At 36.5% G+C, this 24,599-nt stretch overlaps 1 protein-coding gene across 1 annotated transcript in view; it reads right to left on the bottom strand.

Moving 5' to 3' along the window:
* Positions 1–24,599, bottom strand: part of CNTN5 (contactin 5) — a 688,982-nt gene that overhangs the window by 387,735 nt on the left and 276,648 nt on the right. The window contains exon 3 of the mRNA XM_082775391.1: positions 6,961–7,090. Within this exon, the coding sequence (XP_082631517.1) occupies positions 6,961–7,018 (58 nt within the window). The 5' untranslated portion in view covers positions 7,019–7,090. The remainder of the gene's footprint in view (positions 1–6,960; positions 7,091–24,599) is intronic.

Raw genomic sequence — 24,599 nt, 5'->3', positions numbered from 1 at the left:
AGTTAGGTAGGTAATTAAATTCTAGTGTGATGGTGATACTAGTGGATGTATTGCTACCCTTATGTGATGAAATATTAATCAATTATTTATCGTATACATGATTTTTTTTTTTTTTCTGATTCTAAATATTTTTCACATTTACCATGGACTCAGTTCTGGATAGACCTAGCACATCAATTACTTCCATGCTAAAAGTAAAGCATCTACTGTTCCTTAGTATTTAGTATCGTGCAAGTTGAAGCACTATATTTCACATATTGTGACTGGTGTGTTATGATGGATGGTAATAGGCTCTTCAGAAGGTCCTATTGAAGGTATATGTCATGGTTTAACCCAGCCGGCAGCTAAACACCACGCAGCTGTTCGCTCACCCTCCCCCTCCCTCTCTGGGATGGGGGAGAGAAATGGAAAGTGAAGCCCGTGAGTTGAGATAAAGACAGTTTAATAAGACAGGAAAATAACAATAACAATAATAACAATAATAATAATAATAATACAATGGTGATAATAGTACTACTACTAATAATATGTACAAACAAGTGATGCACAATGCAATTGCTCACCACCCGCTGACCGATGCCCAGACTAACCCCGAGCAATCCGGCCCCCTCCCCCGGCTAGCCACCCCTATATATTGTTTAGCATGATGTCAGATGGTATGGAATACCCCTTTGGCTAGTTTGGGTCACCTGTCCTGGGTCTGTCCCTTCCCAGCTCTTACTGCACCCCCAGCCTGCCTGTTGGCAGGACAGAGCAAAGGCTGAGATGTCCTTGGCTTGGTATAAGCACTGCTCTGCAACAATTAAAACATCGGGGTGTTATCAGCACTCTTCTCATCCCAAGCCAAAACACAGCATTCCACCAGCTACTAGGAAGAAAATTCTGTTCTAACTGAAACCAGGACAGTATACTAAGTAAGTTTACAGATGACACTAAATGGGAGGAACAGTTGACTCCGTCAAGGGCAGAGAGGCCTTGCAGTGAGATTTTTACAAATTAGAGGGCTGGACACTAACCAACTGCATTAAGTTTAACAAGAGCAAATGTTGGATTCTGTACCTGGGAAGGGGCAACCTTGAACATTGTTTTGAGCACTACAATATAAAAAGGACAAAAAAAAAAAACAAAAAAAACAAAACACAAAAAACAGTGTCCAAAGGAGGGCTACAAAGATGGTGAAAGACCTAGAAGGCAAACATATGAAGAGTAGCTGAGATCCCTTGGTTTTTTCAGCCTAGAGAAGAGGAGACTAAGAGGAAACCTCGTGGCAGCCCACAGCTTCCTCACGAGGGGAGGGGTGGGGCAGGCACTGATCTCTTCTTTCTGGTGAGCACTGACAGGACCTGAGGGAATGACATGGAGTTGAGACAGGGGAAGTTCAGGTTGAATGTTAAAAGGTCCTTCACTGAGAAGGTGGTTGGCACTTCCTTTTTCCCAGGAAAGTAATCATAACAGCAAAACTCCTGGAGTTCAAGAAGAGTTTGGACAACGCTCTCAGACACATGGTCAGATTTTTGGGTGGTTCTGTGTGGAGCCAGGAGTCGGACCCAATGATCTTTGTGGGTCCCTTCCAACTCAGGATATTCTATGATATCACCGTATTAGTATATGATTGCATATCATTGCATAGACCCAAGTAGGTATAAAAACTGAAATAGTTTATATTTTTTTAATTGAAAACAAAACAAAAACAAATAAACAACAACAACTACAACACCTGAACTCCCTTCCAAATCTATGCAAACAAGCTGAAGGGTTGCTCATAAAAGCACTTCCTTATGTGCATACTCAAAGAGTTTCTTTTCACAACCACAACTTTTTCAGCTTTTAATGCTCCTGATTGCTTAACATTAAACACACTGGATTCTGGCAAGAGTAATTTTTTTTTTAACCTTTTAATTCTTCTTTTTAATTAAGAATTATACAGAGTGTTATGTTCAGAAGATTAGTGCTTCCCACCCCAATTCAATCAAATGTTGAATCCAGAAATGAGACAGTAGCAGTCTACATTATATTTCAGCATTGCAACAAGTCGTTTCTTCTCTTGCTTCATACTGTCTGTGAGGATGGTATTTCTGGGTGGGCAGTAGAAGGGTGAAGTGTATTTTGACTTTTCCATTTTACCTGGAACTCCAAGAAGTTGAACATCCCCAAACTCCAGTACTTATCTAGAGCTCTGTCTCCAGGCTTTTGTGCTCAGCTGTCAAAGGTGACACAGCTGCATGCTATTTGCTATACTGTCATCAGTTTGGGGCTGGGGAAGGGAGAGGGAGAAAGAAGACCGGTAATTGCATAGGCTTATCAATAATAAACACTAGTCATTCATGTGTTTGTCATTCATTTGGCAGAAAAGCAACCTTTTGTATACTGTCTGTTTTGAGGAAAGAAGGATGTTGTCAAATAGGGGGAGGAATGAAAATGAGAAATAGCCCTGGCACTCATTAGTAGTATGCATACTTTATATGGTTTGCTTAATGAGTTCATGAACCTTAGGCTATGAATTTTAATCCTGGCAATGGCTGTTGGAATTCTGAAGGTCACATATTGAGCAGGTTTGAGATGTATTTTGGATGCTGATAAGTGCAGATGACAGAGACAATTCCTGAAAGCCTCCAAGTAGCCAGATGGCGAGAAATGGTCATAATAAAAGACTAGAAGCACCTCAACTTACTGCCAGCTGTAGGTCAAAAATAGACAGGACACTTGTGTTTGTTCCATATATGCTGTCTTACTTAAGAGCATTTTGGTAAGTGTCCATTCATGTTGTATTCTAGCAAGCAACTGTTCAGAAAAAGTCATGCTGTTTTTAATTTTGAGCACCATACTGAGAGATAGAAAGAAAAAATTACTAGTCAGGGAGTTTTTGCCTGGTAGTAAGAATGTTTTATGTGGAGAGAAATGAATAGTACATAAAGATGAGGTTTAAGGACAAGAGTTAACCCACTTGGCTCTATGAGCAATGACCACTGAGTCTCAGAGATACTGCTTCTATCTTCCTAGTCCTTGCTACTTTCATTATACCTATAATTTCATTGATGTCATGAATAATAAAGTCTTACAGAGAAAATGAGTATCTATTTGACCTGATTAACATGCAGCAGGTGATAACACATTAGAAGTAGATAAATGAGCAAGGGAATAAAAAGGCATAAGGAATATATGTCAGATTAAAACAGAATCAGAACTCTACAAATGCCACTCAATCTATTATGCACTTTTTAACATGTATTTAAAATTTGAAGTGTCTTGTCACAGGCAGCAAAAGTTATTAAAAAGAATGACAGGGAGCCCTACTGTCAAGCTGGCTTTTGTCAAGTGTCTTACATCTGCAAATAAAAGTCAATGTCTTCATTTTTCTATTAACTGTTAGCTGATAATCTGAAGTGATCTTATTCTGTTATAAAAAACATTTATCTTCTTCCTGAAACTCAGAGAAACATACCCATTTTTCTCATTGCAAATTCAGGGTGGGCTGCTTTAAAACAATGTCTTTCAGCAATATTCAATTCCAGGTTCTCTGAGAAATAAGTACAAGAAAACCTTGACATCTCTAGCCAAAATAAATAAATAAAATAAAATAAAATAAAATAAAATAAAATAAAATAAAATAAAATAAAATAAAATAAAATAAAATTAATAACATTTACTATACACATAAAAGCAAATTGCAAAATGATCCAAAGGAATGAGGCCAGTAAAACCCTGAGAACATAACCCTAGTCCTGTTGTACGTAGGACAGTGCAGTCTGAATCATAATGTCACGACTACACAACAGGAACACACAGGCAAACACATCGTCCAGAAGGAAAAACCGTCAATGCCACACTGTGGTATTCTGTGCTACTGAAAAGTCAATAGACACCTGTCAGCTGTTGTTATTCCAGTTTAACTGTCCTGAACATATACATAAAATGTATAATTATATATAGATAATTCAGTAACTCAGCAATAACTCAAGAAAGCTGACTACTACCAACAAGTTAAATTATCTATCTTGTTTTTAAATTTAAGATGGCCACCTCTGAACTCACTTCAAGTATTACTCTAAGTGAATCAGTTACATAAGGCCCCTCTGAATTTCAGATTAACAGTCTATCTTTGGTAACCTATTCTGTTACAGCTAGAGGTCTTTCCCTACAGGAAAACCTCATAAGGAGGAAAAAAGAAAAGCATATTTTACCCCAGCTGTCTGTTCAGGAATAAAGCAGGCCCTAGGCCTAAAATAACATCTTAATTCCTCTTCAGCTCCAATTTGGCTTGAAATGAATTGTCTGCCATAAGAAAAGAAGCCACATATTATCAATTTTGAGAGTTTCTTTGCATGTGTTAATTATTGACACTTCATAAATGTAAAAATTCTCAGAATGTAAGTGTATAACCATGAGCTTTACTGTTATTTACACTAAAACAATCAAATTTGAATGAGACATAATTTGGTCCTCAGTCTGGTAGTCAGAAAATATACTTTTTCTCCACCCACAATTCATTTTGATACAGCTTAAGCACACTTGCAAATATTCATGCATAAGCAAAGCCCAAAATACCTGGGTCAGCATTAAAATAAAAATAATATAAAAATAGAGTCAACACAAACCACAGAGGTCATCTTCCTTTACTTGGATGATTTCCCTCAACACTGCAAAATCAATACAATAGTGTAGTACTCTCTTCCAAACAGTCTGCCGATAAGAATGATCCCATGATCTGATGATTTAATGGATAAGTACTGAATTTTAACATAGCCCAAAACAACAGGAATTAAATGAATTTTATCTTACTGAAACAGCATCAATATCTATTGCTCTTTAAGAACAGTGCATTCAGGCATCTAACTTACTAGGCTGCATCAACGGTAGGAACTATTTACTGTTGTAAACATATTCTAGTGAGTGCTGCAATACAAAAGCAGCTATAAATGCAGAATTATGTAATAAAATGTGAAAAGTACAGAAAAAGTAAATTACCAGGTACATTGACAAGTTAATTAAAATACCTTTGAATCCAATTTATTTATCTTTCAGCTCTATAGCATTAAATGTTCTAATGAGTGATTATTACAACTAAAATTATTTTAAAAATATTGTTGTGTATGAGAGAAATATATGTGCTACAACATACATTTTAGGAACCTCAACATGTAAAAATAGGTACTGTAGTTTAAAATGATTTCTTACAGGAGTCTAAATTTACTCCATTAATATGGAATAAACCTTTAGGAATCTTAAAGAATCACAAGACAAAATGAAACGTATAAAGAAGAATACAATCTATAACTGTCAGGTATAAGTAGCAAATAAACAGATGAGAGTAATAGTCATTTAATTTTAAACATTGTGCTGAATGACTGAAAAGACATTTCAGGACATTAATGTTATTTGAATAAAATACATCTGTAAATACTGACTTTAAGTTCCAAAGTAGTTACATATTTTAATGTTGACCTTAGAAAAGGTCACTACTAATGCTGTAAAACCTGTGCAAAATGTTGGTTTAATATATCTACCTAAGCAGTGGTTGACATAAACAACTGAAACTTCTTCATGCATTTGCAATTTTAGTACGTGAAAGTGCCATCATATGAAATGTGTCATATAAATTTTGCAAAATGCTATAGTATAGATTTAGATAATTCTGTTTGGAGCAAACTATACTACTTTACTACTCTACTGCATTTGAGAGCAAGAAGATTTCTGAGAAACAGAATACATACTCGGGTACACTAATATCACTCTAATACCTGCTGCCAGACATTGACTTCACTCAGTTTTCAAAGTTAAAGACATAACTCATAAGCAGAAATTCTAGATTTTAATTTATGAATTTTTTTTGAATTTTGCATAAAAAAATTTTGGAAATTGTAACAATAAAAATGCAATTTTCAACTTAAGAAAAATAAAATTACATTTTAATATGGTTGCTTTTAACACTCTTCTTATAGAACCACCAAAATACAAATATTGACAAACATGCCTGATAATGCAGGACAAAAGAGAAGAACACTCCTTGTTCGGGAGTGATAATGGAAAATGGTTTAGATAACACAATATAATGAAGCTACATTAGGAAAACCAGATTAGATTTGACCATTTTATATATGCTTGCAACGGACATACATTCAAGGAATATCCATAGGCAGTTCTGTAAATTTGTGTCTCCAGTATCACAGTATTATAACAAACTCAAATATATAATTGCACTGAATATTGTCAAACAAGATTTGATCCTGTGATGACACAAAATGATAAATTTAGGGAGAATTTGAGAAAAGAATAACTTAACTGACAGGGAGCATTATGAAAATCATAATGTAGCATTATGAAAATCATATGGTAAAAAAAAAAAAAAAAAAAAAAAAAAGATCAATTGGAGACTATGTGTTATCAAATTGCAAAAATTCCTATACGAGAAGTCTAAGTGAATATTGATTAACTCGTTTTATTACTACCAAAGATAAAGTCAACCAAGTTAATGCCGTGAGAAGAAGAAATACACTTATTAGACAGACAAAAATCAGAATGATCAATAAAACATTCACAGTATTAACAAAACAACCTAATAATTAGTTTCTAAAACTTGAACATGGTTAAGAATTCACAAATCCCAATGTGAAGCTTTCTACACCTGTTAGTCTTTAGGAAAACACTGTCCTAATTAATCATTTTTTCTTTCTTTTTCTTCTTTTTTTTTTTTTTTTTTAATAATAAGTTAGTATTTCTTTTTCAAGTAAGATACTTAGCTTTTGTCTATTTTAATGTTATTCAGGTTTACCTATGAATTAAAGGCAGATGGACAGCATTTTTAAATCCGTTAATATATTTTTTTACAATTTCACCACTTAGGCACGTAGTTTTAGTAATGACGTTATCATCTCTGGCATGCTTTTACATATTCCTATGTCTGTTTGCAGCTAAAAATCTTCAAATAATAAGCAGATTTTTCTTGGTTTTGTCTTGATTTACCTGAAAGGCTCCCGGTGAGTGACAGAAACAGAAACAGTTTCCATGACAACCACATCATTGGTCACAAAGGTCTTCGGTCCCTCTTTGTGCAACTGTTAGCTTTGTTGATGCTTCTTCATTAAAGCTTAGCCTAGTGAGACAAAGGCAAATTTTTGTCAAGAAAATTAAAAATGTCTTGCAATAATATGGTAAGCAATTCAAAAGACAAAGCTGGTCTTAATGCAATTAAAAGTGTAAATCAGAAGAACTGTCTATGTAAAAGGGCAGGTAATCTGACAGATACTCAGAGGGATATTGTTCCAGTAGTTACCTGTATTAATAGCTGAAATTTCTTTGGTAGTTCTTTGGATATTGTGCATGGTTATCACTCCAAAGCTGTATATTGCAGATTTGAATTTCCAAAACACCAAGCTTAGAACACATGTCTTTCACACCAAACATATTTGAAGTATATAGCTTGGCATGTGTCCTTCTTTTCCTGAAAGCAATATGTTGATATTTGGTATACAGCATTTTAGAAAGCTCAGCACTAAAAAAAATAATTTTCTTTAAGAAAATTCATGCATTTTTACCACTTGCAAATTGTGTTGAAATAGGTTCCAGTTTCTTCCTGTTTATTCAATATACAAAGAATCTACCATTATATTTTAAACAAACACCTTTTATACAAAAGAGATTATTCATACTTATCTCTCTCCACCACTCCTCACATTTTTGTTTCCTATCTGTCCCATACTTAGCACATACACCTTTGCACATTGCATGTTTGATCATTGTGTTCTTAGTTATCACTTTGATAATTTCAATAACCATAACAGAAACTCCATCCAAAATTGGATTTTCAGATGGTCTTGTATGGACATAAGTGTATTACTGGTCTTTGATTTGAAAAACATTGTTGCAAACATAAGTTCATTTCCTACACTTAGCTGTATGTATTTAGGAAATCTTTGAGATCCTCTTCTTGGAGCTCAAGGAACCTTCAGCCCCTTTTGCCTGTGATCTGCAACTGTAAGAGCAATCCTCAAGAGCAGAACAATGAAAGGTAACAAAGAAAAGTGTGGCTTTTTTTCCCCTATTAAACCAATTTTGGGGACAATAAGATGCCTTCAGATTACAATCAGTTTAGTTACATGCCACAGCTCCTGTTTTTGGGGACCTATACTGTGTGTTCACAGTATATTCACAGTAAATAAGCAGAGGCAAATCTCAACACATTTGTTGTGGGGAAAAAAAAATAATAATAATTTCATAGTTTAAGAGGTGGTTCTTGCTGTATCATATCAATTCAGCTGTTCTCCGAGCATCTCCAGTTGTAACATACTTTGGCAGTCCTTCCTCTGTATATAAGGACAAGCATGTATGCATACATGTATAGAGAAACACAGTGTGAGAACAAGATGACATCTTCTATTTAGGTGCCAGTAGTTATTCCTGCAACAAACTAAACATGTAACTTGTCAGCTTTCATTTATACAGCACAGCAGGTACAGCTTTCAATACAGATAAAAATTCCCAATTAGGATTTTACTTCCTTCCAGGTAACTCAGACCAGGCAAACAGGATGTACACATTAATAAGAGTTTCTCTGAAAGGGAACATAACAGTCTGCTAGTCAGGTGACTCATAGTGCCTGTAGCTCATCTAAACCTCCACAGGAAACCTCCTCAATTAATTATTAATGTCAGCTGCCTTTGTTTTACACTTCAGTGATAATCTATTTTTCAGTCACTCTGTTCCTTTGCTTAGTAAATTATCTCTTTCAGCATTCTTTGCTGGCTAGGCCTTTGGGAAATAAGTATTTTCATTAATATTTAAATTTCCCCTTATGGTCATATCTGTTAAAGAGGGTAGAGCTCAACTACCCCTTCATGCACCCTCATCTTTATCACTCTTCTTTCTCTTTTACTTGTCTTATGTTTACTTATTTTTACTTCAGCTGTTTTTATAGTGGTGCAACACAGAAATTACCAAGTTGACTTGGTGATTTCTCTGTTGCATAAACAGAGAAAAATAAAACAAAGTTTCCAGCATTAAAGAGTGAAATTGTTATCATAAGGTATTACTGTGCCTATTTGACCAGACTTTTAAAAAATTATATTAAAGCTTGTAATTGACAGAGCAGAAACAGCATAAGGAATAGTTAGAGCTGAGCAATGGGAACATCATAATGAAAGATGAATTTATATAAATTTCTCATTGTATTCTTGAAACAATGGTTTTAAGTTCCAGGGGAAAAAAAGTTAAAGACAACAGAGTTATTACAATTTGCACCAGATAAGGAGCCATGGAAAACAGCTATAACAACTTTTATGTGACATCTCTTAACTGTGACCTATATAACCTGACCCAATCAATGTACATGTAAAACAAACTTCAGTCTTCTTCCACAGGGATATTAATATGTTGAAGCAGAGTCTAATGACAAGGAGATGCTGTGAACTAAGTCATGAATGTTGGACCCTGACAATCCTATTAAGATATTTGTTGTATAAATATGTTGGTTTATCTCAGTAGAATTGTCACCAAAACAAGCAAACGGAAAATATGCCATTCTGTAGCTTTTTTAAAATCTACCTACCTAGAAATCTTGCTTATTATTATAAAGAAAATATTATATCTTTATCTTTTATATATCTTGGTCCTTCAGGGATACCTGATAAACATTTAACTGGCTGTACAGATGAAAGGAGTGCAGAGCAATATGGTAGGGATATTGTAAATCAAAGAGTTGAGGAACATTCTGAGACTCAGACTCTGAGGAATACTCAGAGTCTGACAAAGAGTTTGATACTGCCTATGGGTCCAGCGCTCTGCTTGTTGGCTAATCACAAATGTGTTTGGCCAAGAAGGCCAATAGCATCCTGGCTTGTATCAGGAATAGTGTAGCCAGCAGGACCAGGGAGGTGATCGTCCCCTTGTACTCTGCTCTGGTGAGGCCACACCTCAAATACTGTGTTCAGTTTTGGGCCCCTCACTAGAAGGATGTGGAAGCCCTGGAGCATGTCCAGAGAAGGGCTATGAAGCTGGTGAAGGGCCTGGAACACTAGTCATATGAGGAGTGGCTGAGGGAACTTAGGGTGTTTAGTCTGGAGAAGAAGAGGCTCAGGGGAGACCTTATTGCTCTTTACAACTATCTGAAAGGAAATGGTGAGGACCTCGGGGTCAGCCTTGTCTCACAGATAACCAGTGATAGGACTAGAGGGTCTCACATTGTGCCAGGGGAAGTTTAGGTTGGAAACTGGGAGATATTTCTTCTCATAAGGAGTAGCAGGCATTAGAACGGGTTGTCCAGGGAAGTGGTGGAGTCACTGGGAGTGTTTAAGGAAGGGTTGGACATGGTGCTCAGGGAAATGGTTTAGTGGGTGACATTGGTGGTAGGGGGATGGCTGGAGCAGATTCTTGGAGGTCTTTTCCAGCCGTAATAATTCTATGATTCTATGAAATAATATGTTAAGGTGCATGAAAATACTATATATAAGAAATGCTAGCATATATTCTAATCTCTAATGGAGAATTTAGGAAGGGTTATAGTCCAGGCTTCTCTACTATCAATGGCTGTCATCTGATTTTTGGATGACTAGGCTCTGGCTTCTAGATAGTTCTGGGTGATTGAAGAATTCTTTTACTCAAAGGACCAAACAAAAAGACCGAAGCAGCACTAAACATGTTATAAAGAGTATCTGATTTTTTAAAAAAAGTAAAAATTAAGAAAAAAAAAATGTCATTCCTTTATAAGTAGTTAATTAATATTTCCTTAAGTCTTGGAAGGAAGTGGTTTTGTTGTTGTTGTTTTGTTTTGTTTTTAAACTAGCTTGTTTTTTAGGTCACTTGAGGACGTATAGACAAAAAATTTTGAAATCTCAATTTTCTGGATTTATTTATTTATTTATTTATTTCCCAGTCCTGGCTATCCCAGGCCCAAGGTGAGAAATCTTTTACAACAAGCATTTGCTTTTTAACCCTAACAAGACAGAGCAAAATATATCATCACTCAGTACTGGAAAATAATAAAGCTAAAGATGTCACTAAAAAGGACTTTAAAACATTTCAGCTGAACAGTACTTTTTTTTTTTTTTTTTTTTTTTCCCATATATAAATGTAGAACTCACAAAAATCCAACTGTTTGGAACAGTTTGTTGGGTTCATTAGAAATTAAGTGCTATGAAAGAAAATGAAATTGTCCAGAACCTATTACTTTCTATGGTTTTCTTTTGTAACATAGCATGATTTGAGCAAGCTCTATTTTTTTATTTTTATTTTTTAAATAAGGATGGAATGTGTAGCATTTTTTGAGCTTTCTTCATGTGCTGATTTCTTCATGAAATATGCAGATATACAAATTTTCCCTGGTGGTAAGTTGTAAAAATCAGCAATCTAAAATAAGGTTTATGCATATAATGTGCAGCAAGTAATTTGTCTAACAAATTTAAGTTCTTGTTATGCACAAAGAATTAGCAGATGTGATTTTTAATTTCCACGATACTATGCATAGTTCTTTATTTTCCCCTGAATTTCAGTCAAATTACTTTGCAATTTGTCTGTGTGCTGAATGTAGACAATTTATTAGAACATTCAGTATATTTTAATGAATTGTTTTGGCTAGTAGTGAAAGAGTGGATATTGTTTCATGGTTCTGAGTCCAAAATAAACACGAGTACTAATGCAATGGTGTCAACACTACTGTACAAGAAGCCTCAACTAGATTTAGTAAAATCACAGTCTTTTGCTACTAATAGCACCTACTATCATTAATATTTGTTTTCTGGCAGTTAGAGTAAATGTGTACGGAACTATGATGATTTCTGCCTTTTTTAATTAAAATAGTTAAGAAGTGAAGCTTTTAGCATAGATACTGTGATATTGATATTAAAGAACTTTCTTCCATTATCACAATCTTATTTTCCTTTTCAATCATATGCATATTTAGCAGTTTATCTGTACCAACATGAATGAGATAATTACTTGAATCCACACCCTCTCACAAAGCCAGTCTTTCTCTACAGTAACTACACTGCTGAGAGGAAAAGATGGAAAGGGGAAGGGAAGGGAAGGGAAGGGAAGGGAAGGGAAGGGAAGGGAAGGGAAGGGAAGGGAAGGGAAGGGAAGGGAAGGGAAGGGAAGGGAAGGGAAGGGAAGGGAAGGGAAGGGAAGGGAAGGGAAGGGAAGGGAAGGGAAGGGAAGGGAAGGGGAGGGGAGGGGAGGGGAGGGGAGGGGAGGGGAGGGGAGGGGAGGGGAGGGGAGGGGAGGGGAGGGGAGGGGAGGGGAGGGGAGGGGAGGGGAGGGGAGGGGAGGGGAGGGGAGGGGAGGGGAGGGGAGGGGAGGGGAGGGGAGGGGAGGGGAGGGGCATTTGCTATGTAATAATTATTGTTCCTGTACTAATATATATTAGAGGAAAACACATCACTGACACTTCAAATTATTTAACTTTCCCTTTTCTTTATTAAAAGAAAAAAAACCAAAAAACATATTCAACATATTCACAGGTAATTAAGAAATGTCCAGTGATAAGCAATTCTTATGTTTTACATAAACTTAGAAGAGAAGAAACTGAACAGAGTAAGAAATTAAGCTATTGCCACCCACGTTTGAACTGGAAAATAACATATCCTGGAAAGAACAGATATTCTTGGATGATTTAAGTTGTAATTTTAGGCAATATTTTTCTACACATTTGGAGGATTCCCTAAAATCTAACTAGACTGCTAATATGATTCCTCAATGTGGCAAAACTTGCAATAAATGTTAATTATCACTGGGCTTTCTATACTCCTGGAAAAGGTCTGAGATCTAACTGAAGATCCACCTATCAAATCACTGAAATAAAGCCTTGTAATCAACACTGAAGCCTGTGTCCCTCCCTGAACAACCTTTACTTCAATAAGGACTTGGAAGATGTGAATTGAATTGAATTGAATTGAATTGGCACAGTCAGCAGGTCGGTCAGTCTTCCTTGCTCTCATGCATGTAACCCACAGTCCATGGAGAATTTAAGGCTTTAAAGAAGCAAAGGCTCAGATGTTACAAAGTTCATCATCAACAGTGGAGATAATTTTGTTGGATTTTTTTTACACACACACACACACACAAAAAAAAAAAAAAAAAAAAAAAAAAGCCTGCTAAGAGTTCTCTGATGGTATATTTATATATAAAGTCAACTACTAGATCATGATTATGACAGACATTGGTTACATACAATATAAATAGCCTCTGTTGAGTTCATGTTCCCACTTGCTTTCAATAAAAAAATAATTTGCTCAGTCCAGAGACTTTTTGACAATGCTGTTTATAAAATATTTTAGATGTAATAAAATTATATTAAGTTAATATTTGATAAGAAGTCATACCATAAACACATTTACAATGAAATGTCAGTGGATTTTTGTATAGGACAAATGGAAGTGGAATGATGTTAAGCCAATGTAAACAGCAAGACATCTTTCAGGACTGATTATAACCACTAGAGAAGATCATTTATTTTCAAGGTTTAATAATAGTTTAACCTACTGTAAAGGAAATTTAATAAAGCACAAGTTTTCATAGTTTTGTAAAACAATTTCTGCATTCTTTTATGAACACTTAATTTACTGCTAACAACATTAAAAGTTTATTCTGCAGCAGAACTTTTGCTTGTCAGGTTCCTCCTGGCAAGCAACTAGGACTTTCACTATCTAAATTAATATTTTATAGTTTTTTTGTTTGTTTGTTTGTTTTTACTTATGATGCTAATATAGCTTTCAAAGAAACCAATCAAATTCTACGAATAAACATAGAATGCTGCTGTGCAAAAGAAGAAAATTGGTTATTTTTGAAATGTGGATCTATCACAACTTCTATAGTAGTCAATGAACATCTGGACTACTGTGCTGAAAAACAGAACAATATTTGAGTGCAAGTGCTGAATAAATATCTCAAAATGTCTCTTAGTCCAAGAAGTTGTGAATAATTCAGATGAAGGAAATCTGTTTTAAAAACTCTGCACAGTACCCACAAAATAAGAAATTAATATCATATTAAACTTTGATTACTTTCTAGTATTTGAATATATTTGCAAGTACATATTTTAAAATTAGTTTTTTGAATATGAAGTACAGTGTCTCCCTCTCCAACATATATGTATCAAGCTCTTGACAAAAGGAAATGTTAACATTTCTGCCAAATGACTGCATTTTTACTGTGTCTATTATTACTTTTTTATGAAATAAATCATTAATAAGCATGGTGGAGATGAACAAAAACATTGACCAGGAAAGCTTGTTTAATGTTGAATGATTTCAGGGATCATTCAATGTTAGCTGTCAGAGGAGCTAGATCTTCTTTGTGATTCTTATTGTAAATTAGACATAAAATGTCATCAGTGTGCTCAGGGGGAAATGACGATTGCAGAAATAGTTTACAGCTTCTCTAAGCTAACACTAGTGAGGCACTGCTATTTGATTGTATTGACTTGAATATTGATTTGAATCTAGATTTGGGTACAGCTCAGGAAAGTGGAGTGGGTCAGGATAAACCTTTATGTACTGGATGGGTACAACCTTGCAGGACTGTGCTGCTCACAGTATGTCATGTACGTATTCTAGAGTGAATAAATACCTCTTAGATGTGGCCTTCTGAGAAGAACTGCAGTGGAATTAATTATTTGGGATTTTTCAACCCATTTCTCAAACAGAATGACATTTTCTAAATTTAAGCTCACATGTTAAAGAACAAGGAGCAGCTGCAGATAGAGCAATATAAAAATCCTTGCTGCTGCTTTTGCTTGGATATGCAAATGAGCACTGCAACACAAATTGACTTAATCAGAGTGATTTTTTAGTTTATCAGAAGCTGTAGTAGGAATAACATAGATTAGTACACAACTATCACTGTTAAGTTCTCTGGTTATCTGTAGAAATGTTATTAACGGTTGTTTCTTAAAGTCCCATGAGAACTTATGACACTCTCATTAATATTTGTTTTTAGCTGCACCAGTATTAATAACATCTAGGTACCAGGAACGTTAAGAGTAAAGATGAAAACTATAAGTAATTCGACACTGAAGAATTTAGTTATACAAGCTCTCCTCTTAGTCAGTAAAGGGAAATGGGTAAGCTAAAGGAAAATGCATTCAAACCATTTTCAGAAGCTATTATGGAGTGCAATGAACAACTTCATTTTGTGCTAGCTGTGATTTTAACCTGGTTGAAGCAAAGTGTAGTCAGCTACTTAAAATTCTTGTTAACTTTCAGACAGCTAAAACTGATTGATGTCAGTCTTCTCTTGTTTGTTCAAGCCAGGATGAAAGTTTCCACAAAACCTAAGAAACTTAACTGGTCATTTCATTACTATCCCTGAGGTCTTGCAATGAATTAGCCTTCCTTTATGATGGATATTCTTCAGTATTTTGCTTTAATTATTCAAGAAATATATTTAAACTATTTTATTAAATCCCACACAGGAGTTTGAGGATGAACAAATATAAAATTGTGTCCATGACCTGACCTCACCCTGCATTATTTGTGATGGACTCGATTTCTTTACTACCTAAAATTTCAGGGGAAAACAAACAAACAAACAAACAACAACAACAACAAAAAAAACAATTTTATGCTACTCTTTTCAGACCTACTTGTTTACTTTTCAATTCCATTGGGAGATCATAACATGTGCCAGAATAATCACATTGGGAAGTTGTCTTTTCTCTGCCAAGAGGGAGGATTAGTGACAAAGATAGGACCAGCATGACTGCTGTTGTTTTGTTTCTCAGCTGTACTCGGCAGATCTACCTCTAATGCATAAGAGGAGTAGCTCATCTTGCCCTCCGTTCTGAAGCAGCCAAATAGTGCCAAGAGTGAAGAGGACTGCAGTTAAATAAATATCCTTGACTGCCACTTGCATCTGGTATTATATCAACCTGTATAAATAAGTACAGCTTAAGCCTTCTACTTAATATGACTGCCAGATTAATGATATTCTGCATTTTAATAACACAAAACAACGTCACCACTCAGCTCTCTACAAGGATATAAAAACCTGCAGATTTTTGCATGTATAATGTGCCCTGGAGTAGTGGTCAAAAACCCTCTGTGGGCCTGTAAATCCAGTTAATTTTTATCCTTACTTCCACAGAAATTATCTCTGGCATAACAGGGTATATTGTGTATCAGGGTGTTCAATACTGTATGTGAAAATAATTAATACATTTTCTGTGCCTAAGATGTGAAATCGTATTCACTTTATCAATCAGGTACCTACAGGACAGACTCCCAAATGAATGTAAAGGAAAAAGTGAGATCCTTTAATACCTACTTACCTTCTGATTATGGGCCTAACATGATACTGCCAGCCTGTCAGGACACTGATACAAAAAGATGTAGGTTACATACAGTGAGTGGAAGTCTGTTTCATGCATGCAGATGATGGGAGATACAAAGAGCAGTTTGTATATGAAAAGATTTTGTGATTGATCAGTTAGTGTGGATATGTCTCTCTCCTTGACAATCCCCAAACTGGAAAAAGCACAGTATTCACTCACTTCCCTTGACCAACTAGCAATGCAGTGCTTGATGCACCCCAGGATACGGTTGGCCCTCCTGGCTGCCAGGGCACACTGCTGGCTCATATTCAACTTGCTGTCAACCACAACCCCCAGATCCCTCTCTGCGGGGCTGCTATCCAGCATCTTGTCGCCCAGTCTGTACGTATAGCCAGGGTTGCCCCGTCCCAGGTGCAGGACCTGGCGCTTGCTTTTGTTAAGTTTCATGCAGTTGGTGGTCTCCCAGCTCTCCAATCTGTCCAGTTCTCTTTGCAAGGCCTTTCCACCCTCATCTGAGTCCACAACTCCTCCAAGTTTGGTGTCATCAGAAAATTTGCTCAGAACACTTTCTAATCCAAATCATTTATAAAAACATTGAAGAGGACTGGGCTTAAAATGAAGCCTTGGACGACCCCACTAGTGACCATCCGCCAGCCAGGTGTGGCACCATTTTCCACAACCTTATGAGCCCTGCCCATCAGCCAATTGCTCACCCATCGTATAATGTTTTTGTTAAGTTGTATGCTGGACATTTTGTCCAGTAGGATCGTATGGGGAACCATGTCAAAAGCCTTGCTGAAGTCCAAAAAGATCACATCAGCTGGTTTCCATGATCGACTAGATGGGTGATTTTATCATAAAAGGAAATCAAATTTGTTAGGCAGGACCTAACCCTCATGAACCCATGTTAGCTGGGACCAATGACCATATTATCCCCAGGTGTGCTTCAGTAACTTCAAGAATCGTCTTCTCCATAATTTTACCAGGCACTGACGTGAGACTGACAGGCCTGTAATTGCTAGGGTCTTCTTTCTCACCCTTCTTGAAAATTGGCACAACATTTGCCAGCTTCCAGTCTACTGGGACCTCTCCAGATTCCCAAGATCATTGAAAAATAGTTGAGAGAGGTCCTGCGATGACATCAGCCAGCTCTTTAAGCACCCTGGGATGAATCCCATCTGGACCCATGAACTTGTATGGATCCAGGTGGAGCAGCAAATCCCACACACATTCAGGGTCAGTTGGGAGTTTGTCATTTCCACCATCATGGTCCTCCAGCTCTGGGCACCCTGCGTCCTGAAGCCCGTCATCAGTGTTGAAGACAGAGGTGAAGAAGGCATTAAACGTCTCTGCTTTGCCTGTGTCATTGTCTGTGAAGAGACCTTCCCTATCAAGTAACGGACCTATGTTGTCTTTGGTTCTCCTTTTTCTGTTCTCATATCTAAAAAAAGCTTTGTTATTGTCTCCCACAGACATGGTGTTGTGGTTTAACCCAGCCGGCAGCTAAACACCACACAGCCGTTCACTCTCCCTCCCCGCTCCCTCTCTGGGATGGGGGAGAGAAATGGGAAAGTGAAGCCCGTGAGTTGAGATAAAGACAGTTTAATAAGACAGGAAAATAAAAATAACAATAATAACAATAATAATAATAATAATACAATGGTGATAATAGTACTACTACTAATAATATGTACAAACAAGTGATGCACAATGCAATTGCTCACCACCCGCTGACCGATGCCCAGCCTAACCCCGAGCAATCCGGCCCCCTCCCCCGGCTAGCCACCCCTATGTATTGTTCAGCATGACGTCAGATGGTATGGACTACCCCTTTGGCTAGTTTGGGTCACCTGTCCTGGGTCTGTCCCCTCCCAGTTCCTGCTGCACCCCTAGCCTGCCCATTGGCAGGACAGAGCAAGAAGCTGAGACATCCTTGGCTGGGTGTAATCACTGCTCTACAACAGTTAAAACATTGGCGTGTTATCAGCACTCTTCTCATCCTAAGCCAAAACATAGCATTCTACCAGCTAATAGGAAGAAATTTAAATCTGTCCTAACTGAAACCAGGACACATGGCCTGCTTCAGCTCTAGCTCAGCTTTGGCCACATGAATTTTCTCCCTACAAACACAAACAGCATCCCTGTATGCCTTCCTTGTCGCCTGACCCTCCATCCAGCAGCTGTACATTTTCTTTTTTCGCCTAAGGTTCAGCAGAAGATCCCTGGTCAGCCAGGCCAGCCTTCTGCCCCGCCTGCCTGACTTCTGATATTTTGGAATTGCCTGATCTTGTGCTTTTAGGAGGCAGTGCTTAAAGATTGACCAGCACTGATAGACACCAATGCCATTCAAAAGCATTCCAGGGGACCTTGCTGACTAGTTCCCTGAGCAGCCTGAAGTCTGTTTTCCCCATATCCAGGGCTGAAGTTTTGGTGGCAGTTTTCCTTCTGCCATAAATTCTAAATTCAACCACTTCATGGTCACTATGACCAAGACAACCACCAATTGCCACGTCTCCCACAAGACCTTCTCTGTTCTCCAGCAACAGATCTAGGAGGGCACCTTTCCTAGTTGGCTCCCTTAGCACCTGCACCAAGAAGTTATCATCTAGGTGCTTTACAAACCTCCTGGACTTGCTTGTGTAAGCTGTGTGGTGATCCCAGTTGATGTCTGGCAAGTTGAAATCCCCCATGAGGACAAGGGGAGTTGATCTCAAGGCACCTCATAGTTCTGCAAAGAATAATTCATCAGCGTTGTTGTCCTGGCTGGGTGGTCCAGCACACCAGCCACAGGACTCATCCTACCAGGTTTCGCTTATGCCGATGATGTCATAGCTGTGGGACTGGGCCAAGACTTCTAGCTCATCCATTTTATTCCTCATACTGCATGCGTTTGTGTAGAAGCACTTCAAATGTGCCTCCCTACACCCAGAACCTTGTTGAGCCGACCAAAGGACATCACCCGCACACAGTCCCTCTCATTCTAGTCTCTCTTTTCTAGCAAAAATTTGCCTCTACTTTTTGTGAGGTCCAAGTCAGTATGTGTGTTAGCCATTGTGGTGAATTTCACATGAGCTCAGTCTTCAAGTTTGGTTAATAAGAGTGATTTGTTGAGTCACCATCCCTGGAGGTATTTAAAAGATGTTTAGACATAGAGCTTAGTGATATGGTTTAATGGAGGACTTGTTAGTGTTAGGTCAGAGGTTGGACTAGGTGGTCTTGGAGGTCTCTTCCAACCTAAATGATTCCATGATTCTGTGATTTTGACTTATGAAGTCAAAATTTATTGAAATATTTTATTTTACTTTATTTCAATATAAGATGTCTAATTTAAGAAATAACTTAAAAATAGACAGAAATATACATCTAAGGAAAATATTCTTCTGCTTTAAAGACATGGGGACTTTCTGTCATATTTTGTCATTATTTGAGAAAGAAGAAAGCAAGTGTTTTACAAGTTGAGGGGATCTATAGATACAGATCCCTTTGACAAGTGTACATCTCCATTTTACAAGGATTTTGCATAAGCTTTTTTTTTATACATATGCGTAAGTTGTTACTGCATATGTATTCAGATGAGAAGATTCTCTGCAAAAATGAAACAGGTCAAAAGGGTTACATCTTCAAGATAGGATAAAAGTTTCCTAAGCTTAAAAGACACAATTCATTTTAGACACTTTTGAAAACACTCTTAACACTGAATGTATTTTAGAAATATATGTATAGTTCAATCTCAAACTATTCAAAAGAATAACAACAACAAAAAATATTATTTGTTTAATTTAGATGGTTGAACTAGATGATCTCCTTATTTTTAATAGTTGTTTCTAGTATTAGAAAAGCAAACCTAGTTAGTGCAGTAAGATCTCACCAAGAAACAATTTATTTAATTGACAGTAAAAATAAATAATCTTTGAAACTTAGCTGTTAGAGCTATGGATATATATATTCTTTATATTCCATATAAAGATATGAAATTGGAAAATGCATCTTTGAAAATAAAATTAGTTTGCAAATGAGACTTGAAACACTTAGCTGTTGTTCTGAAACAGTTATGGTGGTTTAAATGTTAATAATTTTTTTCTTATCTATTTTCCACTTGAAACACTCCAATATATTTTTAAACTGCCATGTTGAAGAATACTAATGATGCAACAAATTGACTGGTGCTACAGAGATGTATCTTTTTTTTTTTATTATTATTATTTTTTTTATGAGCATATTTAATTGCACATGTTTCTTAAATTTCTAATTACAGCCAGCACTAAAAGCATCTAGATATTTAAGGATGCATTTTTATATTTAAACATACCTCATTATTATTACTTATCTGGCAGATAGTTCACTAAAATATAATGGTGGGATATTAAAGTGGATTAGAAATCTCATTATTAAAACACAAGCTTGTCTGAATAAAGAGGGAAAAAAATAAAGTACTCTAAATGGAATAAGCACCTCTTCATTTTCTTTCACAAATCTCATTTTATTATGGGCTAAATGTCAGAGACATAAAGACATAACTGGTGGCATGATCCCATCAGGGAGGTTTGTATCTGTTATCATACTGTATTTAACATTATTTTCCCAAAGATTTTAAATAAAGCCAGTGAACTTTACTAAGGGCTCAAATTTCAACCAAAAGTGTTTTAAGTATATCTGGAGATGGATTGTTTATTTTTAAAGAGTAAGATATGACTGCAGTCAAATTACATCTCCTCCTGTATTTTAACTCAGTATTAGGGCAGACACCAATTATGAAACTATGCTGTCAGGTTACCCCTCTAAGGGCAGTAACACACTTCATGTTTTCAGTGACAAATTGAATTTGACATTTAATTTTAAGCCTGGGATACCATAATGTAAAACCTCCTGCAGTATTAGTGACAAAGTAGGAAGGCTGACATCCTGGCTGCCTCTTTTAAATAGTCCACTCCATATTACCACTGCCTTCATTATTTTCTAACTGGATTTTTTACCTGATCATTAAAAGAAAATTAAAGTGTTTGGAATGACAGTTGATCACAACTAGAGTATTGTAGGTTCCTTTATCCATGCAAATAAATGATCTACTATAATTTTCATCCATAATGTGTTATCCAAGCATCCTGTCATTTCTGAGTTTAGATTATATATAACTTATCTAGATACAGATATACCTTCTAGCAGCCTAAAGTTGAAAGACCTCATTATGATACAGTAAAACACAATTAACAATATTTTTATAAGTACATAAACAAGAAAAGGAGGACTAAGGAGAATCTCCATCCTTTGTTGACTGTAGGGAGAAACATAGTGACAAAAGATGAGGAAAGAAGCACTTAGTGCCTTTTTGTCTAAGTTTTTATTAGTAAGACTAATTCTTTTCAAGGTACCCATCCACACAAGCATACTGAAGGAGCTGCTGGAAGTGCTTGTCAACCAACTTTAAATAATTTACCAGCACTGTCATTTAGCTGTGACGTTGCAGCTGATTGGAGGTTCATGAATGTCATGCCCAACTACAAGAAGAGCAGGAAGGAAGATCTAGGGAATTCCAGGCCTGTCAGTCTTCCTTGGGTGCCAGGAAAGGTCATGAAGCAGATAATTTTGACTGCATGGCATGTACAAAACTATGAGGTGATCAGATCCAGTCAGCATGGGTTTATGAAAGGCAGGTCCTGCTTGACTGACCTCATCTCCTCCTGCTTAGCAAACAAGGGAAAGGCTGTGGATTTTGTTCACCTGAAATTTAGAAAAGCATTTGAAGCTTTCTCCTGGCTACTCATGGCTTGGATGGATGTACTAGTCACTGTGAAAAAATGTGTCTGGATGGCAAGGCCATAAAAGTTGTGAATGGAGATAAATCCTGTTAGCTGGTCTGCAGCGGTGTTCTCCAGGACTCAGTATTGGGGAGATTTTTATCTAATATTTTTATCAACAATCTGTATAAGGGATTGAGTGCATCCTACCTAAATTTGCAGGCAACATCAAGTTGGGTGGCAGTGTTGATCTGTTTGAAGGGAGGAAGTATAATCAAGTCCACACAATCAAGTATATATAATCAATATACATGAGTATAATCAAGACCAAGTATTTGAGTGGGATTATCCAGCCCACACAACACATTCATACCTAATTCAGTGTAAAGATAATTCTGCATAAACTGACACTATCTGATCTGCAGGAGAGCTTGCAAAGACCAAGTTATTTAACATTTTCTTTCTACCAGTTCTGCACTCTGTGTCAAGTGGCTGTAATGACACTTTTGTATTGTATTATTTTTGTATATACATTTTGTATTGCATTATTTTTATATTTTTGACATCCTAAAATTAAGTTTACTGTCATGAAAACAACTTCAGTATTCCCTTCTATTCATAGAGTACCCACATTTCCCTAATTATACCAGGAAGTTGTCACACTTCTGTCAGGAGAACTAGAATTTTTTGCTCATATTCTGGTTTTGTTTCTGACATAAATTATTCTGGAAGACTTTTTGTGGGGAGAGGGTATCCTCCTTAACCAATAGCCATGAAGAAATGCAACGTCATTGATTGCAATAATAGCATTTACTTCTATTTATCTTGCCCAGTTCTTTTTATGTCTATCAGAACTTGTCTTTCAAAATTTGTTATTTTTTCTTTATATGGTTATAAGTTTTTTCAATGGCAGAGAACAAACACGTTATTTATTTATTTATTTATTTTTCTTGCCATTTAGGAAAGCAGAGAAACAGAATTTAGAAACAAGAACACAAAGAATACATGGCTTAAGGTTTTCAGCATTTTCTTTGCTGTACAAGAAACTGCACTTTGGCAAATTCGTACTGTCCATAAAATGCAAACTAGGAACAGCAATTCAGCAAAATGCAAGGAAATATAATGAAGGAACTATGCACTTTTTGTCGATGCCATGCTGAAATTCTGCTATTACATCAGGCAAAAATCAGCCAGTTATATACAAGCCTGGGGCTACTCAATATTCTGATACATGTTGGACAAGTGCTGATAAATCCTACTAATTACTCAGTGTAGGTTCTATCAAGATATAGTTTCTAGTCACTTGTTTGACAGTGAGTGTCCAGCTCATCACTGCCTCTACTTAAGATGATTTTCTGTGTTTCTAGAAGATTTGTGGCATGATGTCTGCTTTCATTAAAAGTTTAGCTATTCTCTTGCCAGAAATGGAAACCCATCATGTCCCCATCAGTGGCTACAAGAAACCAAGGTGGAACTGATGCAGGGGAGTGAATGTGTTTCTCTTCCTTCTCTGACAATTATGTGGAATCATACATGTTTTACAATTCAGTTTCTAACCTCTGCTGCCAAACGAGAATAGCAGGATGGCTAATAGCCAGAGTGACACTTACATCTGAGAATGAATACTGTCTCAGGACACCTTGTCACCTTTCTACCCTTTGCTAGAGGTTTCGTGCAAAGCAGCAGAGGGAGAGAATATGCCAAGGACACAGGGTTTCAGGGTTATGTAAAATAAAATGTGATGCTATACTTTCTATTTTTCTCATCTAGGATGTTCCCTGAGATTCTAGTTATATTAATTTATCAATACAAAATAGACAATTAATCTATACAATTGTTTGTTCTGACAGTTACCACCATTAAAAAAAAAAAAAATCAGAACAATTGGAAAGACAAAAAAAAATCTCTTCTATTTCTCACATTATGTTGGAATGCTTAAAAACAAAACAAAACACTACAAATAAAATAATGAGGGTGCCATTAAACATGATTATGTGGATTACTGTTGAAAATGGAGAGGCAGATATTGCCTGTTCTTTGATCACTGTTTCTAAGTGTGAGAAGTACTAACTTGCAGCCTTTCTGTCTGTGTTTATGGGACATGTTGGCCCCACAAAGTTACCTATTAAATGGCCAAAGCTTTCTAAAAAATAATCTGATTTTAAATTAAACTGATTTTACAAATTGAACCAGACATAAACAAGGACAAAGGGACATTAGAAACATGATAATTCTTCATAGTTTAACTATACAGTTTTATACAGTTAAGGAAAGGCATGTGTTAGCTTGGCCTACTTCTGGTAAATCGAAAGTTTATAAGAAAGTTTATAAGTGTAAATCATTTACTATAAGTGTACACCAACTGCTAATCTCCCAGCTGAGGAAAATCTGAAATCTGAACACATGGGATAGTTCAGAACAAATCAGTGGGAGATATTTCATTTTTATGATTATTTAAAAACTTCAGTGAAAAGGAAACATGGAGCCTGGTTTCTGAGATTTCCTGGAGGAACCAGAAGACAGCCGTTCCTTCCCATCCTTCCATTTTGCTTCAACAAAACTTGGTTTGTTTTTTCTTTTATACTGGGGACAAAGGAAAGGAACCTTAT

This window comes from Aythya marila, assembly GCF_965140915.1.
Source record: "Aythya marila genome assembly, chromosome: 1".
In the NCBI taxonomy this organism is placed as follows: Eukaryota; Metazoa; Chordata; class Aves; order Anseriformes; family Anatidae; genus Aythya; species Aythya marila.
The sequence above is the reverse complement of the archived record's forward strand: the minus strand, read 5'-3'. Positions and strand labels throughout refer to the sequence as shown.